The 19,130-nt window shown below is 40.2% G+C and overlaps 1 protein-coding gene across 10 annotated transcripts in view; it reads left to right on the forward strand.

The window, feature by feature from the left end:
• ptprma (protein tyrosine phosphatase receptor type Ma) overlaps window positions 1–19,130 on the forward strand; it is a 195,183-nt gene that overhangs the window by 132,635 nt on the left and 43,418 nt on the right. For 3 of the 10 annotated variants that reach the window (XM_058394863.1, XM_058394872.1, XM_058394910.1), the window contains exons 12-16: window positions 1,032–1,305; window positions 5,049–5,085; window positions 7,649–7,723; window positions 12,656–12,791; window positions 14,466–14,495. In XM_058394863.1, the coding sequence (XP_058250846.1) occupies window positions 1,032–1,305; window positions 5,049–5,085; window positions 7,649–7,723; window positions 12,656–12,791; window positions 14,466–14,495 (552 nt within the window). The remainder of the gene's footprint in view (window positions 1–1,031; window positions 1,306–5,048; window positions 5,086–7,648; window positions 7,724–12,655; window positions 12,792–14,465; window positions 14,496–19,130) is intronic. The other 7 variants (XM_058394919.1, XM_058394946.1, XM_058394928.1 and 4 more) reach the window with 3 other exon arrangements.

The following is a 19,130-nucleotide window of genomic DNA, read 5'->3' on the forward strand; positions in this document are numbered from 1 at the left end:
TCCAACATATCATATCACCAATCTCTCTCTTTGTTCCTGGGAACAAGATCATGTTGATCTTTTTTCTTACACCATTGACCATCATTTCAGCTTCCCGATGTGAATTTGTTTGCTTTGCTTTTGTAGGCTCATTTTGTTCGCTCTTGTAGACTCAATATTCATTTTCCACTGGCAGAGTTCAGCAGTCTAATATCTGGAAAAGAAGAAAGCAGGACTACTGTCTCATACCAGAGGCTTTTATTCTATTCTGTTTAAATCCTCACCATAGATGGTTCTGGGCCTGGGATAGCTACAATCAGAATTCGAAAGCAGCTTGCTTCTCACAAAAGTTTCTTTTTTTTTTAACACACCCTTGGTTTCAGGGTTTAGCCAGTTAGTAAAAGCTGCATCGACTCTACCAGAGAAAACCACATGACTAACAGTGATACTTTCTCACAACAATCTCAGATCAGATGAGCTGCACTTACATTGGTTACTGCTGCCCATTATCTTACGATGCATGTTTAGGTCAAGTGCAGTATATATTAGAAAGCATCATCACAATATGAAATGTATGTATTCAGTAAATTATGTTTTGATTAATGCATTATTTTACCAGAGGAGGCAGGATGTCTTAGTGGTCAGCATGTTCATGGTTCAGGGTTTGGTTCCTGTTAAGTCCTGTAGAGCTTGCATGTTCTCACTGTGCTTCGGAGGTTTCCTCCAGATACTCTGGTTTCCTCCCTATGCTTTGTAGGCTGATTGGCATCTCTAAATTGTCCGTAGTGTGTGAATGTGTGTATGGGTTGGCAACCTGTCTATCTATGGAGGTTTACCCAGCCCCTCGCCCTTGTGCACCAAGTCTCAGAAATATTCTACAGGCTCCCTGGATGGTTAGATGGATGGATGGATGGATGGATGGACGTATGAATGGATAAATGGATGGATGAATGGGTGGATATTTTACAATATATAAAAATGTAATTTCCTTGTTTTCACATTTTCCTAATTTTAAAGAAAGATTTCAAACTTTCAATCCTGTGTTCTTCCAGTGTGTACCAGGTAGTGGTAGAAGAAGAGCGCCCACGCCGAGCGCAGCGCACTGCTGAGATTCTGCGCTGCTACCCCATCCCCATCCACTTCCAGAATGCCACTTTGCTCAGCTCACCGTATTACTTCAGCGCCGAGTTCCCAGCTTCCAGCATCAAAAACTCTCTGGCTTTCACCATCGGAGACAACAAGACCTATGAGGGCTACTGGAATGCCCCACTGCTGCCCCATAAGAGCTACAGCGTCTACTACCAGGCTGTCAGCACAGCCAACGGGGTGAGTGCATGCTGTCATGATCAGCACAGACTTTATGAGTAATCTCTCAACTCATTGAAGGATAGATCATAACACATTAGCTTAAATCACGTTAACATAGACACATCTGCATCTCACTGAGCTTGAAAAGTATGGAGTGTCGAGCCCTCTTTAGTTAAACACTACATGTTAGCTTATTTTATTTTTAAGTTCCTACTGTTTTTAGCCTATTTGACTTATCATCTTAAAGCAAAGTACATCTAATAAATCTGTTCTGAGTGGATCTGTAGAATTTATTGTACAGTTAAAAGAGTCCCTTTAATGCAACACTTGACATAGATTATTGACGTGATCATAGTCTAAAAGCAGCTAATCATTGCATCAAAAAAGGAAAAAAGAAGCGGGATCAGGATATCCCTTGCTGGAATGTACAAAAATACAGTAAATTACAGCATAAGAACTGTGAAAAACGTGACTGCTGTTTCTTTAAAAATGATGAATGAGCACCAGAACTTACACTGCTGCTTTGATAAGCACAAGCGCTCAGTTAACAACTGCTGCTTGCATAATTTAAGTGTTGCTAGTTTCTGACTCTGAAAGGATTTTACAAGAGAAATCTGTTAACTGATTTGTTTAAAGAGGGTTTCCACCACTTAAAAACAGCATTTTCTCTTCCTTTAATTCAATTCTCAAACTACTCTACTAAGTCTATTACGCATTCAGTTCAGTTCGGTTTAGTGCTTTAACAATGGACACTGTCAGAAAGCCGCTATACAGAATATATATAGCTTATGTAATATATAACTTTTAGATAAATCATAAGTTTTACACTTAAATGTATCCTTAATGAGCAATCAAGAAAAAAACATGACATTTCTCTGTATATTTCTCTGATGTACATGTTTGTGCAGTGTTCCTCTGACCTTCAATAGAAAAACTTTATAGTTCCAACCCTGCACCAATTTTGTTGTTTCTTTAGCATTTAATTAAAATTGTATTTCTTTCCTTTGTCTGTATAAATTTCCTATTTCCTCAGGAACTCCTAAAGAAACAGAGTTTGCAGTCGTGTAAATAAAATAAAAAAGGTTGGGCTAGATATGGCGGTTAGAATCCGACAGTAAAGGGCACTGCATGCCATGACTCCGAATATTTTGTAGATCATTTGCTTTAGAAACGCTTCGTTCCACTGTGGAATCAATTTGTCCCTGTATGAACAGTGAATCAGAGACAGCAAGCCATGGATTAGTATCCGGTAGAGGGTGATTTGTGGTATATCACTAGCCACACCAGCGTGCTTCTCCATCAAGCTCTTTTCCATCAGCAGACTGATATGCTCAATTTAGAAATATTGAATTTCTGACCGTTAAAGAGGAATTTTGCACCAACAGGACGTCGAAGAGGCTTGGGAGGGGCAGGCGAAACTATCAGTGAGGGGGAATGCTTTCATACTGAGACGCTCAGTAGTACTGTACAAGGCGGCTATTCACGGCTGCATTATTAACACTCCAGTTTAATTGGAAATTAGAATTATCAGCCATCTCCCTTTTTATATGCAAATTGACCTTAATGAAAAGCCAATCCTTTATTCCACTGCCAGCAAAGAGAGCGAGGCTCAGGCCATTAGATAATTCACCAACTCTAATTGGACGCACTCGGCCTGCGGGGTATGAGTGTGTGTGTGTATGTGTGTGTGGGTGTGTGTGTGTGTGTGTGTGTTCTAGTTGCTGCCCACCTTATGCCACCTTACAGACACACATCCCTCCTTAATGACTGTATTCATGTGAACATGTTGCCACTGTGTCACTGTTTTAAGTTTTTAACAGGGTATAGTGGAGACACACAAGTGCAAAAAGATTTTGTGTGTGTGTGTTCAAGTAATTGTTACACCGTGACATTTCAGAAAGAAGGCAGCTCTGTGCAAATTGCTTGCAAGCTCCCTGGTTCACTCTGTAAAGTCTCTGGGTTCTACTGCCAAACAACTCGCCCTCTCATGCCCTTTGACCCTGACTGATTGGGAAATAGCCCACTTTTAACAAGGGAAGTGAATGTCTATAGTCTAGTAGCTCAGACAAGCTCAGTGCCATTCTGCATGGTCTCAGCATCAACCATTACATGCAGCTACCTCTATCACTTTCCACACCTTTTTTGCAAAGAGAAGACTAACTTGCTGATACAACTCAAGATCAAGTTGATACGTTCATCTGAAAAAGGATTACATTTCCATTTCCATTTACAGCATTTGGCAGATGCCAGACGTTCTTTGAAGACTCTGTCAATGAATACATCAATACTGGTTCACTAGGTCACGGACTAAGAATACCATCTGTCTAAAAACTTTGCTCGGAGGGAACATATCAAGAAAAGCACACATTTTTTATATTTTCTTTTAGTTTTTTAGCACTAGATTAAGTACTTCAGGAAAAGGTCTTTAGATGTTGTTGCAAGACATACAGTGACTCGGGTATTTTGTCTTGATGGTCATCCAACCTCCCAAAAACATGCCAGTAGTTGTGAATGAGTGTGTGAATGTGTGTATGTGGTTCCATGTGATAGACTGGCTTCCAGTTCAGGGTGCATCCCTGCCTCTTGCCCAGTGTTTCCAGGATAAGCTCCAGATCCACTACGACAGCCTAAAGTGCTTACCGAAATGATGCAAAACCCAAACATTACCAGGAAAGCTATGGCAATAACATACTGAGTCTGAACACACTATCATACAAATGGCTATGTTTGGAAGCATGTTTTATTCATGTTTGGCCTGCTTCCAATGTTCCTCCTCACCTCTGTGCGTCAGTCCTGTCTGCACCCATTCTGTCTGCCCATGTGGGATGTGTTTGAGCATCATTTTTTATGATCAGAACTTGTGGCCTGAGTGCTGCTGTACCTGCTCCTCCTCATCCTGCCACCAGCCTCAATAATTCACAGCGCTGTAGTTTAATTTGTCATCTCTTCAATAATGCATCAGGCCTCACAAGTGCATTTTGCTGTAATAAAGCTAAAGGGATTAAAACCAGCTCTTCCATCACTTGCTGCCTTTTGAATATTCATGTCCCCTGTTCCTTTTTGTTTGTTCCTGTTTTGTAAGACAATGAATGCAGCTCCATACACTGTCACTGCTTTGTCTGCTTTCCGTCTATTGTTTTGTCTTGGTTTGAAATGTCAGGGGAAGCAGCGCACAGATCCTAGTTTGGAGTTGCTGAATTTTGTGTATGGATGATGTTTTTCTTCCACCATTTTCACACCTCCGCTGCTAGTGATGAACTAGATCTTGGCTGCAGTTCTTGCTGGTTTCAGTTGCGTTACTACCTGCAAGTGAATTCAGAAATAGCTTCTTTTTTTTTATTCAGTGCTTCTCAGCTGTACTGCCAAACACAAACTAAGAGTGGAGTTACAGTGTGGAAGGAAGAAGCAGCTGCAAATACCAATATGGCCACTTGCAGATTTTTCCTTAAGCAAAACTTTATCCCCAAACACACCAGAGAGTAGTAAATAAATCCGTTAATCATGTGTGGATGTACACAAAGAGCCCATCAGGCACATGGAATCAAGATGCTCAGCAGAGTATGAGGAGAGAAAGAGACTGACAGACAGGCTAATGTGTTGCCATTTTTGTGACAGAAAAAATAACCTCTCTCTCTCTCTCTCTTTCTCTCTGTCCTCTCTTTCACTTTCTGGGCTTTTCTCTCTCTATACGTCTGTGTCTCTTTCTCTCATTTTCTCTGTCACTCTCTTCATCCTTGTTTCTCTGTCTCTATATTTCACAGGAGACAAAAATCGATTGTGTCCGTGTGGCCACTAAAGGTAGGACTGTCTTACAATCATCATGTGTGAAGCTTAATTACATGCCCCTAAATGTGTGAAAGATTTTCTTTTCGCATGTCTACAGAAATCCCTGTCATCTCACCTGGTTGTCGTGTCTTACCGAAGCTTACAGATGCTTTTATATGACAGTTCAATATCTATGCTTCAATGCTTCAATATCTAACTCGTATTAACAGCACTGACTTAAAAAAAATAACACTTATGCTTACATTTTTAGTTTTAGATACTCTTAGGAATAAAACACCATGAGGCATGCTGTTATAGGAAAAGTGCAACACTGAGTTACCGTTACTACTCCATTGTATTTTCTTTTCTGATAGCAGCATGTCCTGAATTATTTTATTCCGTTTATACCACAGTGATTCACCAATTTGTCAGTTTACCAAAATGTAGCTACTCGTGTTACGGAGAAACCTCAAAGCGCAAAGTGCTTTCTTCTTGAAAATTCTCCTGTGGCAGAAAACTTACTGACTGTAACAAAACTCTGACACTGAAGACTCATACGTGACTCCTTCCAAGCATCATTATAGAAACCGCATCATGTATTTTAAATTCATTTATTATTAGTGTCAGATGATAAAAATGTAGATGACGTGCCTGTGTGTGAGCCGTTACTATAGAAATGAGAAAAGTCAGGTCAAATATTATTCATAAAGAACATTTAAAGACAACGATGCTGTAATTAACATGATATAACGTCACATTAAATAGCATTTTAAGACGGAATAAAAAATTATTTTCAAGAGAAAAAGTTTAAAAATGGCTAGAAACAGAACAGATTTCAATAATATAACACAAGGGTTTGTATTACAGCTGACACAACTATCAGAGCTGCTCTTTTACAGAAACCTTTAATCACATGCCAATACATTTGATATCTGTGTAAAGCATTTAAAATCATGCCAAAAACGTTTGTGATAAGCTGTATACACTCTTCCATCTATTCCTCTTTATCTACAAATTAAATGTAATGCTAATGCAGTAAACCTAATAAACAGTAATGAATTTTATTATCATTTCTATGGTTATAGCATCATCAGGCTTTTAATTAATCTTAGATGAACATAAAAGCCCCGTGGTTTCTTTTCCAGCACCTTCCTACTAACGCCTTCCGTCAGTGGCTTGATGGCATAGTGAGAACTCTATACTGTGAGGTAAAAGAAAATGAATGTGAGCACTGGGCTAGCTCTAAAGACAAGCGTTTTGAACATGAGCAGAGTTGAACAGTAATGTCGGGAAACACTGCTCCTCCTGACAGATGGATCATAGCTCTGCTGAATATTGAAGCACGTTTGATTTCTGGTCCCAGAACTACTTGGCAGTGGTACAGTCCTGACCTCCCGTGGACCATTAGCAAACACGGAAGGCACTTAGGAAGCCACAGGCTCGTCCCGGCGCTAGCCTCAACATCGTTTGGAATTTAATTGAGCACAGATGGTAGATAATCTATTTTCCTTACTACATGCCATCTCCCTTAATGGTGCCAGGGCTGTGCTATGCAAATGAGGGCCTATTCACTTTATTTTTCAAGACATTCGCAGACAGCAAATGCATCTAAATACTCCTCTCCCCAGAGCAACAATTACAATACATGTTTTGTTCTCTTTTTATTAGAAGATTATGTCATTCAAATGAAAATATATAGGCATGACTTTTTCAGCATTCTCATGGGACAGTGACGTTATGGGAAAATAATCAGCGACAGGGTGGTGTTATGTTTCCCCGATGGAAGTAAGGTTACCGCTGGCATCCTACATTTTAATTACGATAACATGTTCTGTAATGTTTTATTCTGTATAGCATAAAAGAATTACAACTCGTGCTGTAGGCAGTCCATAAAACAAGTAACACGTTCCTGCAATCACTTATATTATAGCGGCTATGAACAGCAGCTTCTCTCTCTTGAAGGTAAGACAACAAAAGCAGCTTGTCATGATCCGGGGAAAGTGTTCTATGTCCTGAAGACTCTTCTGTGGTGGAAAACTTTTAATAAAATACTAACATTTACGGAGACTCTTTCAATAAAAAAAACGTCTCCTCACAGAAAACGATATCATGATTAGACAAGGAACAGCATGTTCATGTATTTATTATGAGGCTGAGATTATGCGCAGCATCCTTCATACAAGACCCTGTGAATTAGCTGTTACTATAGAAACGTTAAGGTTATTGGTACCCAGTGCAAAATTATATAATTCTTATCAGAACATACTTTGTTGTTATTGAAAGTAAAGAACACGAATCAACACCTTTTGACCAATCAGAATCGTGAACTCGACAACACTGTGGTATAAAATGTGCTAACGAGTAGAAAAATAAACACGCAGAGAAAAATAAACACGCAGACTAGCGTCACACAACTAGCAAGATGTATCAAGTAATAACTCTTAAATGTGTTGAATAACAGTAGGCTTGTCTGTCTTTCTGTCTGCCCAGCACTGTGACTAAAGAATATATTTGGCCAACCTCTGGCTTCAGCCTGCCCTTCTTTCTCTCTGTATCTCTCTCCTGTGTGCATGTTTGCCTGGAACGCTCCTTTTAGCTGCCATTATTGTGACCCAGCTCACCACGCCATACGTACGCATCGCACCGGCTGCAGGCGACAGCCAGCTAACAGGTCAGACCTTCCTCTGTCCAGCCTCTTCTCAGCTCTGTGTATGTTTGTGTCACTAAACCACGAATGGATAAATGTGTGTGTGTGTGTGTGTGTGTGTTTGTGTACACTACTCATCAAAGGTTTGAGCACACTTTTTAAAACTAATGATGATAACTTATAAACAATACAGCTATACATTCATCGAAAAAGAACAAATAGTTTTGTTTTCTGGCCATTGTCCCCAGAGATGCTCTGACATACCCCATAAGCTCCACTGTGATGTTTTTCTTTCTCTCTCTCTCTCTCTCTCTCTCTCTCTCTCTCTCTCTCTCTACCTCTCAATCCGACCCATGTCAAGCATCTCAGTTGGGTTAAAGTCATTCCTTCCATTACAGTCTTTTCCAGATATTCCAGCTTTGTGCTGTCAGTACTCCACAAATGCAATAAGACATGGCTCCACCCTTTTGATAGACAGTGTTTTCCCTGTTTGAATGTTTAATGCATTGTTTCCTAAACAGCATCAGCTCTAAACCGGTAGAAAGAGCGTTCATCATAAACATCACTCTACTATTTAACAATCATCTTTGTGCTGCTAAGCTTCTGGTACATTTATTTGTCATTAGTATGTTACATGCAATTGATTCTTTGTTTTTTTTTGTAGCAATTCTCAGTTGCCTGAGATATTCTGTGCTTGGAGAACATCCAGGTTTAGGCCCCGATGTTTATTTAATATTCATCTAATGGAGAAGGTCAGATCGTATTGGATTAGCCTTGGTGTTTCTTTAGGCACACTTAATACCATTTTCAGGCCAAAAAAAGAGCCACCGGCTCATTTTTATTCAGAATTAGAATAGGATTTCCGAGCAGAGTGGAAAGAGGGAATCAATAAAGCGCTACAAGGCCGTGTGAATCTCATCTCTTTGTGGGGCAAAGCTCTTGTATTCAACCTGCTGTCAGAACATTACATTTAAATATTTACCAGCCTCAGCAGCAACGTGTCATGGAAACTTTCTGGGGTGTTTGTCGGGGTGGTGGGTGAGGGGCTGGGTTCTTCAAGAATTGCAAACTTTTTAGACTAGAAAGCATGTTACTGGGGAAGTTTTACTTTGTTTTTGTGCTTGGATACTTGCCATGTCTGAATCGAATTTGGGAGGGTGTTGAAGCCAAATTATTAGGAGACATCAGCCATAACATTAAGCACCACTGACAGGTGAAGTGAATAACATTGATTATCTTGTTGCGGTGGCACCTGTCAAGGGTTGGGATATATTAGGCAGCAGGCAAACAGTCAGTTCTCAAAGTTGATGTGTTGGAAGCAGGAAAAATTGGCAAGTCTATGGATCTTGGTGACTTTCACAAGGGATAAATTGGAATGGCTAGACAACTGGGTCAGAGAATCTCCAAAACAGCAGGTCTTAAGGGGTGTTCCCAGTGTGCAGAGGTTAGTACCTACCAAAAGGCTCACTGATGTGCATGGGGTGCGAAGGCTAATCATCTGATCCAATACCACAATAGAGCTACTGTAGCACAGATTACTGAAAAAGTTAATGCTGGTTATAATATAAATGTGCAAAACACACAGTGCACCATAGCTTGCTGCATATGGGGCTGTGTAGCTGCAGGCCCCTTTAGAGTGCCCACGCTGACCCCTGTCCATAACTTGCAGTGGGCGTGTGAGCATCAGACCTGAACCATGGAGCAATGGGAGAAAATAGCCTGGTCTGATGTATCAGGATTTCTTCTGCATTATGTGGATGCCTATGTGCATGTACGTTGCTTACCTGGGGAAGAGATTGCACCAGGATTCTGGATTCTGGGGACCTCCACAATATTGGGCAGGTGGTTTTAATGTTCAGGCTGATAGCAATACTTGAAATCTAAAGAGGAAACTTGTTTAGTATTCAGAGGTAAACTGCATCTCTGGGTAAGTCCGAGCCTCAAGTTGAGCTTGTGTTTGTGTGTGTGTGTTTCCATGTCGTTCACCTTTTGCCATTAGAAGTGAGGGGTTTGTTTACAGTGTGCTGAAGGAGCAGCTGTTATGGCTGCAGGCTGTCTAAAGAGCTTCCCTCCCACTCAGTGCTCTCAGAGGCCACACGTCCCTCCGGCATGTACACATAAGCGTCAGCACCTCTGCAGCAGTCAGAGAGGAACTGCTCTCTACTCTGACTGTATATCTTCCCTGAGTGGGTTGCTCTGTGAATTACTGATAATTACACATAGCCATGAAACTTAAAGGAAGGAGGAAATGAAAGAAAGGCAGCGCAAATCAGAGTGCTCGAGGTCTGATATCTTTTCATGTTCATCGGATATAGATGACATAGAAGCCTTATTAGGGACTCCTCCACGCCGTTTATCTTGTGTTGGATTTCAAAGCCTGCTGAACAGTATACTCTTTTCAGACCATGCCTGAATCAGATACTGAGCCGTAATAACTCGGATGTGTGGTTTACAGCAGGAAATGTTACTACCCATGCTGCACATAACCTGATAAAGCACAGCACAGAAATGAGTGTAAAACATGCAAAGGACATTCTGCCATTTATCAGATGCAGCTTGTTCGCTTTCTCTGGGATTGATGAAGCTAAAGATGATATGCCTACAACAACCTTGAGATTGTAAAGCGTATCTATACTTATTTTAAAGTTTCAGGAAAAGCAGAGGTTATCTGAATATAAATAATTAATACAGTTAATAACATGATACAATTATTTATGCAAGTTCTCATCTTGCTATGCAGATTTCCTCTGGGTTGTCCTGTTTTCCATCCACTTATTCAAATCAGGTTTTACAGTGCAGCTAGCTGGAGAGTACTATTAGCTGAGGGTTTACACATTATTTATGTTCTATTAGACAATATAGTACTTATTAAATAACTAACTTAATTAAATAACTAACTTCTTAATAAATAATAGTTACATTAAATAGCTTGCCAGAAAGTTAAACAGTACTGCTGAAAAGCTGATATTAGTAATATTCGTGCAGTGGTTAGGTAGCTGGCTAGCTTAGATTATATTTCTAAATAAGGAAGCTTTAGTTATGATACAGTTCAAATAAAAAAAAAGAAAAGAAAAGAAAGGAAAGGAAAGGAATAACTAGTCATTTCTTGTAATTTCTTCCTGCTGATGTTGAAGCACTGTAGTCATGAGTAAAGCTTTGCCAAAATGCACGTCATTGTGGTCTGGAAGCCTGTTTCCTCATCCCATAATGCTAATGAGAGCCCATAATAATTTAATTCATGAATTGTTAACTGATATTACAGAATTCTATTCCCAATCGTCCCCAAGCAGCTATATGTTATGTAACATGGTTATCTCTGAGCAGTAAAGCAGAAGGTACAAGCAGCTCTGCAGTCCTCATGGTCTCACCCCTGTCATCAGCGGCAGTAAAGCTGAAATTCTCCCCAAAATTAGACCTTGCTCAGTGCCACTATGGTAACCACACCGCTCAGGCTGGAGTGATGGATGTTGTCTCACACTGATTGAAAAAAGTTAAGCTGGCAGCAGGAATAGTTTTGCAGCCAGGGTCGGATTGAACAGCGTGTCCCGACTATTTTTCATCCCCTACTCATTTGCGGTGCTGCAAATGGATTTTTCACCCGGTTCATAACTGACATGGCATCACATTATACAGTACACAGGTGAACGCTCCCCTCTCATCACCCCCAGTTCTTTCTTACATGAGGATTCACTGTGTATACTGTGCATGTGTGTGCCTCTCAATTTGTCTCTCTCTCTGTTCTTCCACACTGACGCAAATCCCAGGTGCTGAGAGGTGCTGGTTATCTTACTTGAACAGATATTAAACTCCTGTGCCCATGGTGTGATCAGCCATCACTGCCTGCTCAGGGAACATATATTTCCAGAAGGAGTTGTCCTCTCGTTCTTTTTTTCCCCTGCGTTTCATTGGCTTGTTTTTGCTTCTTTTACGTTGCCACTCACCATATGTGACCCAGATTTGAATATCCAAAGGCTATAATGGAGAGGCTATAATTGTAGCCATGGAGAGAGAAAAAAAAATGGAGAGATAAAAACAATAGAATTGTAGAAGCATGGTTAATGGGTTTATCGCTTCCTCTCAGGTGGTAGAGAAAAGGATAGAGGAAAAAAGGAAAAAGAAGGATAGAGAGCGATAAAGAGTATAATAACTATGCAGGACCACCAAGGGTTGAGTGACGTTTCCACAGTCGGTGATGATGAGCAACGGATTAGGCCTTGAAGAAAAAAGTAATCTGAGGGTCACATTAAAAATTCTATTAGAATAATCATTCTGTGCCCTAAGCAGCGAGTGGTGCATATCTGATGAGACACTTTTTACATGTACAGTGTATCTCTCTGAAAGTAGGCTGAAGTGTGTTTCTTGAATTGTTTTAATAGCTACCATGTCCTTGCTTATGGTTTAAAAGCAGAAGATCTAGTTTGGGTGGATTATGCTGAAAGCAAGCCAACACATTTAACTTCCATTTTGGTGTAATTGAGATGACCAAAAAGCCAGATGACATTAATTATTTGCTAGCTTTTCAGAAAGACCCAAGATATTGAATGTAACAGTAAACAGACAGAAAGAAAACAAAAAAGTTTGATCAACGCTGCTCGCTCCTGCGGTGATATCTGCATGTGATATTTACTAATCCACTTCCATTTTCCAAAATAGAAAGCAATTAGTAATTTATATTAAAGCAGCCTTGATAAAGCATTTACTAAAAACGCAGCAAATATGCTATTGGGTCCAGTACGCTCCCATGTTAATGAACACGTCCTGTCTTTGTACCATGAGCTTAATATCTGAGCTTCCAACCACATGACAGAAAAAACCAGCCCTTCCTGCCAATTTCTAACACATCCCACTAATCTGAGCTATAATATCTGTCCTGAATGCTTATTTAACAAAACAAGACTGTCTCTAATTTAACGTAAACAATGACGCAGAGACTAAAAATTTGAACTCGGTTTTCAGGGGCAGCAACCAGGAAACCTGATGCAGTGGAACCAGGAAAACCAGCAGACCACACAGTAAAGATTGCCGGAGTCATCGCTGGCATCCTCCTCTTTGTCATCATCTTCCTTGGTGTAGTGCTGGTCATGAAAAAAAGGTAAGATAGATAGATTCATAGCTCTGTAGTCTCTCAGTAATGCACATGTGCTGTTGTACTAGCTGTGTAATGTATTCTGATCTAGATTTTAAAATACCGGATTCGATCAATTAGCCGAGCCTGTCGTAATGGTTCTGTAGCAGATATTAATGAAAGCTAAGTGATCGTGTGCACTCCATCACATGAAAGTGAACTCTAGTGAATCTGCGCTGTTTTTCTCTCGACTCTCAAACACGCCCTTTTGTCAGCTGAAGACAGAATAATTGATTTGATTGCGCTGATAACCGCCATTAAACTAGTTGTGGCACCAGTGTATGACACATGATGAAATATTCATATTTTTTCCTCCATGCTTTACTCAAACAAATGAACATGTATTAATGACCCTGAAACAGGAAATAGGAAAACATTTCTGAAGTTTATCGCATGCAGTAGAGAAAAAGCAAAGCAAGATAAGAGGGAAAATCTGATGAAAGCTTTTTTTTTCCCCAAAGAGAGGCCTAGGGCATGTTGCTTCAGGGAGGTTTACATTCGCTCTCGTCCTCAGCTGGAGTGCAAAGCCCTTTGAGTTCTGCACAAAAAAAAAAAAAAAAAAAACCTCAGGATGAAAAACTCTGCAAATAGCCCAATGTCTTTATAGAGCGAAGAGCCACTAACGCACACACTGTGTAAGTAGGCTAGTGACTTTGAATAGTCAGGATGTAATTTGAAAGAAAGAGCGAGACAGAGAAAATATGTTTTTAATCCGAGTCATTACCTCATCTGAATAAGGATATTCGTCTCTATTGATTCTGCTGGCGAGTTTCAGAATGGCCAGATATTTAAAGAGGCATGCCTTCATTTTGCTGACAAAGAAAGATAGCCAATTACATCAAATCGATTATTTGCAATAGTAGTTTAGTTTTTAGCATAATGAGCTTGGCATGTCAGGTTATAAATTAATGTGATTTGATGGGGAAGGGAATAACTTCATGATTGAGACAGACACATAATAAACTGTATGTGGCAAAGTTATTTGATAAGCCCTGGAATATGTGTTAGTCATTTAGATATACAGTACAGCGTTAAAGCCCGCAGTGTATATAATATGTAGTAGATCGCCGTATTGAAAACTTTCTTCTTGTTCGTCTGTCTGTCTAGCTATACCCAATAAAAACTGGGCCTGTTTTTTCCCAAAAGCGTCTTATTGTTAAAATGATTTTAACTGCTAGACAGAGTCTCCAAGGCCATACAGTGTTACGGATAATGTTTATGCTTGGACCCTTTTGGGAAATCAAACTCTATCCTAACAGCTTTACCTGTAACTCTGTCTTTCTTGATCTTTCCATCTCTGCTATCTAATGTGACAGCAGCAATTTCGCTTGAGTAACAGCTTCCCAGAGTTCCTTTCGCCTACCTCTCTCTTGTGGTACATACTTAAGGCCTGAAGAAGTTTATTTGTCAGTAAGTGCCCTTCCCTGCCCCCCCCGTCCTCTCCCCCTTCAGTCAGTCAGAGGCAGGACTCACGAGCCTTTGCCCTTACAGCCACTCAGGTAGCTCCTCACTTGTGTCACCATATCAGGTTTTGTTCATTTTCTATTCTTCAGACATTAATCTTTTTACTTTTTCTTTCCTTCCATTTACATTCTCCCCTCTCCACCACTGCTTTAATCCTTCCACCACCCCACTCGGCAGAAGAACCTATCACTCCTACACTTATTACCTGTAAGTAACCACTTTGTGAAACGCTTAGTTGCCATGCTTTCTCTCCACCACACCGTTTGATATTCCATGCATGAAACCCAGTGGCTTCCTTCCTCCTTTCAAACTGAAGCACAAGCTTTCTAGTGTTCTTGCTGTTTGGCACTGAAATAACACATTCTGTCTGAAGATGTCTATCGTTCAGGGTCCACTCTGATATTTCAATCTTTTGTGCCATCTAAGTGTTACATTTTCTAATTATATTCACATAAAAATCATACACCAGCACTAACTGTGGTGCATTTCGAAATGAAAACCTCCAGCAATATTGCCTTTATTTATCATGAGATGATTCTGCACTGCTCCAGTTTGAAGGGTGATTTTTGTTATTTTACTGATCCCTTGAAAGTTAATGAATGAATTATGAGCTGCTAGTTTTCCCCTTGCTATAAGTTGCAGACAAAGGGAAAGCTGTATGATGCTCAGACCTCAATGCAGTGAAATGATGACTAACCTGAAGCCTCTGCCATCCCACAAACATCATACAGACACAAAACCAGCCACGGTTGTGTCTGCTTGTTCACCTAACCCTATTCTGCATCCCGTCTCACCCCGCCATTATTCATTACTCTTTAATTCGAATTTAACCAAATCTCATCTCACAGCTTCAGTTGGTTTTCTCCTCTCCATGTTTATGCTTTGGTTTGTGCATGGCCTTGCTGACAGCATGCAAATCCTTCTTTTGCTTTATGCTTTAAAAAGCTGCGTTTTCTCTGTTATTAGACTGCGGTCATTAAGACTGAAAGAGCCAGACGTCCCTGTCTAGGCCCAGAGTGAGGCAAGCTGCAGAGGGAGGAGAGAGCAGTACAGTCTTGTGCTTTTAACACTTTAACGTCAAGACTCTGTGCATTTGATTCTGCTCGAGTTTATATTCCAGTCATAATTAGATTGTATCACATCGTCAAGCTCTCTTTCTAAGTCATGCTTTAATCCTTCGAACAGTTCAGAGTTTCTCTTTTGTACCAAACTGTCTTTTAGAAAGAATTTGTCTTGGCTACAGCGTTTGCCAGATTGCTAGCTGTCACTGTTCCCTGAGCTAGTATTTTAAATAAGACTCTGCAGAATGTCTACAGGGCCTGTAGCTAATTCCTTGATGGAAAGAACAGGTTTCTTTCTTTTTTCATTTCTAGACATCACTATATTTAGAACCGTGACCATGCTTTAATGTTACTACATGTTGGTACAGCCTCCCTATCCAAACAGGGTCTTTTCATAGCAACAGAGAAAGATAAGAAAAATAGAAACGCATGTTAGATTTATTTATTCCTTTATTTCCCATCATTTTTAAAGCAAACCTGTCCATGCATTTAGCAACATCATATAGCTGTGTGTGTGATAATGCTGGCTTTAGATAATGTCTGTTTGTTTTTACAATTTACCAACATAAAAAATAATATATCGATTATAAAAGTATTAACACTTTTAGATGTATTTTTCACTTAACAGGTTTGATTTGATTTAGGTGGAGATTTTCTGTTGTACGATCATATTATACTTTCTTTTCAGAGATCAGTTTGGTCTCACATTTATACACAGTAGATATTAAAAAATAGGCACGTAAAGAAAAACGTACATCTACATTGAGGGCATGTAGGGCAAACATTCACTTTAGACTTTTTCCCTTTTTTTTCTTGCATTTTTGGACTTTTAGGAGACAGTTGCAATTGTCTGTAATGTAAAGCATGTTTTGTCGTTTCTGTGAAATAGTGTGGTAGCACCGCATTCTCCATCACTCCCTCAGAGAGATGCTGCCACAGATGTGGCATTCATAAAGCCTGTAAGGGGCAGCCTCTGGCAGGATCCCCCCCCCCTCTCTCTCTCTCCATCACTCGCTAGTGCTTAACAGGAAAGGCAGGGAGACAGGCCCATTTAACTCAGGCCTGCGACAGAGTGAGCCCCGGCGTGTTCGAGCCTTAATTAAATCCTGCACCGAGAGCTCACGCAGAACAAGAATCAAATTAATTGCAACAAGGGGATGTACATTTGTCTCATTTGACAGCGTCTGTGTGCTGAAGAGGAGCAGCAGGTAGGGGAAGTGTAGAGGGAAGTCGAGGCAATTTGCACCCTCTTACCACAAGCCTGATAGATCGGGGAGCCATCAAGAGTCACCTTTTGTCCAGGTGCCTTGTTCGTTGCCAAGTAACCCTCAATCAAGTTTAGCAGTTCATCCCACTGACCCTTTCTAACAGCAAGGGGATATGATAAGCCAGCTTAGTAACACTTTGTAAATGAGTTGCCAGCATACACTAATTTATTCAGTGGGCCTGGCTGAGCAGCAGACACTCCAACATGACTCAGAGTTAATTCATTAGTGTTAATTGGTGGATGGGAGCACACCTGGGGATTTGCACATAGCAGCCACACTCCCATACTGCCCTCAGGGGGGAAATAGACATATTGCCAAATTTTAAAGATATCCTCAGAGGTATGTGATTCTGTTAGATATAGGTGTAGAAAAGTAATATAAAAACCCAACCAATGCACTTGCAAACATTTGCATTAGACAGCTTTTTTCTCTCTCTCTTTGGGATCAAAAGGTCATTGGAGCTCTTTATTGACAGCAGCCTTTCAGCAAGAAAATAACTAAGAGTGAAAAATAGGCGTATGTTCTAACCTATCGCTAAATAAATGGCAAAGGTTGTTTTTGCCACATTCTCCTACACAAATGACCCAGTTCTTCACAAATCGGCACAGAACAAGACCTTCCACATGCAGAAGGCCAGTCGTTGAACTTGCTATAAGTCTCAAAAAAAAAAAAGACATACGTTTTGAAAAATGTACTAAAGGCCAAATTAGAAGCCACTGAGAGTCCTTGCAGCTAACAGAGGTGCCCTTTTAGAAAAGCTGTGTCCCTGGTGCTTTAGATAAACATCACTCTATTAATAATACTGCTTGACGGTATTTATGTGAATGACTGACAGGTTACAGTGGAGTACAGGAAAGAGGAAAAATTGCCTCAGAAACAAAAGGTTTTGTCTGTTTAGGATGCAGCTCTTTGTGGTACCTTGTTAGCAGGTGCCATTGCTGTGGTGTCTAAATTTCTGATTTGCTTTCAAGAATTTCAATTTCTTATGAGGAGCTTAGTTATATTTTTCATGATAGTGAAGCAGAGTCCATACTAAGCAATAAAACATGACCTGGTGCTATGATGCAGGCCTGTGTGAAGCAGAAATGGATTCATTTTCACTAACACTGCATCATGAAATGTTTTATTCCTTTTTCACCACAGCAATTATTACACTTTTTTTTTTATTAATTTTGACACATAATAAGTGTAGAAAATATAGATAAATATATACACGGTGTAATAGTGCAGTATTATATTATACAAAAAAGGTGAACCGGTGCAAACAATTAAATTACCAAAGCGACAGTCAGTGCAAGGGGAAATATCAACTGTACATTAAGTGTACTTTAGTGGACCAGCGCAAAACTCGCAGTTCGAGGTCGGACTTTAAAATAAAGGTGCAGGCGCAGTATGGCTGTCTGAGTTGTTGTGCGCTAATGTGACACATATGAACACAACTTGTGTTAATGTCCAAGTAACAGCAAATATAAACACTCACTAGCCTCACTTTTTCTCTCTCTTGAAGAAGAGAATGCGGCCTGTCATGTAATCGAGAGAGTTCCATCCTGAAGACTTTCCAGTATCAGAAGACTCTAAATCATCCTAGAATCTTAGCTTGAGATACTTGTACAGTTGGTTATTTTGATGATCAGTCATTCATACAGTAATAAACAAAAGATGGGGCTTTGTTTTTTCCTCTGTAAATCAAATGTAACAGCTACGTGAAGCAGTTCATCTACATCTGAGAACATGGAGCTTGCAATTATTAAGTTTTATTACGCTCCAGAGAAACCCTCTCTGTTCTGCACTTTTTAAATGCTACAAGGCCGCACATGAATCCAGCCTCGCATGCACTGGGAGCTTTGAGAGTGAGCTTCAGAGGGCTGCCACTGACACGAGAGAACACGATGTAAACGCATGTCTAGTTCTAGATCAAATGTAGGAAAATGCTCCGAAAGTCTTAACCAAGCGTTAATCGGCTTTTAACTGTATACAGTTAGGATTATTGAGACCCTGGACAGATCAGACAGACATGCAGGAGGTGATACAGAGGAAGACACACATCCTGAGTGTGTACACAGAGAATTGGCAAGGCTGTGTGATCAGCTCTGTGTGTGTGGGTCAGTGAAGGATGGTTCCAGATCTAGACCAAGCCGCTGCCAGCGGTCCCTTATCAGCATAGAACAGTTCAGAAACAGGTCCAAAATAATAACTGTATGTTCTTTCCTAAGGGTGAATTAGATGCTGGTTTATCTTTTGGCTTAGGAGCAGGTTATGGTGTCTTTTTCCATGGATTAAGGTGATACTTGGTGCCTCAAAAGCAAATTTTGATCACACATAAATCATTTTGAGGTATGATTTTGCAATAGGCATTTCCTTAATCAGAATAATTCAGGCTTTTACATGGAATTGGTATGTGCCAGCTGTTTTTTTTTTGTTGTTGTTGTTGCTTTTTCTGTAAAGCCTCAGTGGTGCTGATAAGGCTGTGCTGTGACAGATTGTTGATGTAAGGTCTTACAAGTGTCTGGCGA

This window comes from Hemibagrus wyckioides, linkage group LG01, assembly GCF_019097595.1.
Source record: "Hemibagrus wyckioides isolate EC202008001 linkage group LG01, SWU_Hwy_1.0, whole genome shotgun sequence".
Taxonomy (NCBI): domain Eukaryota; kingdom Metazoa; phylum Chordata; class Actinopteri; order Siluriformes; family Bagridae; genus Hemibagrus; species Hemibagrus wyckioides.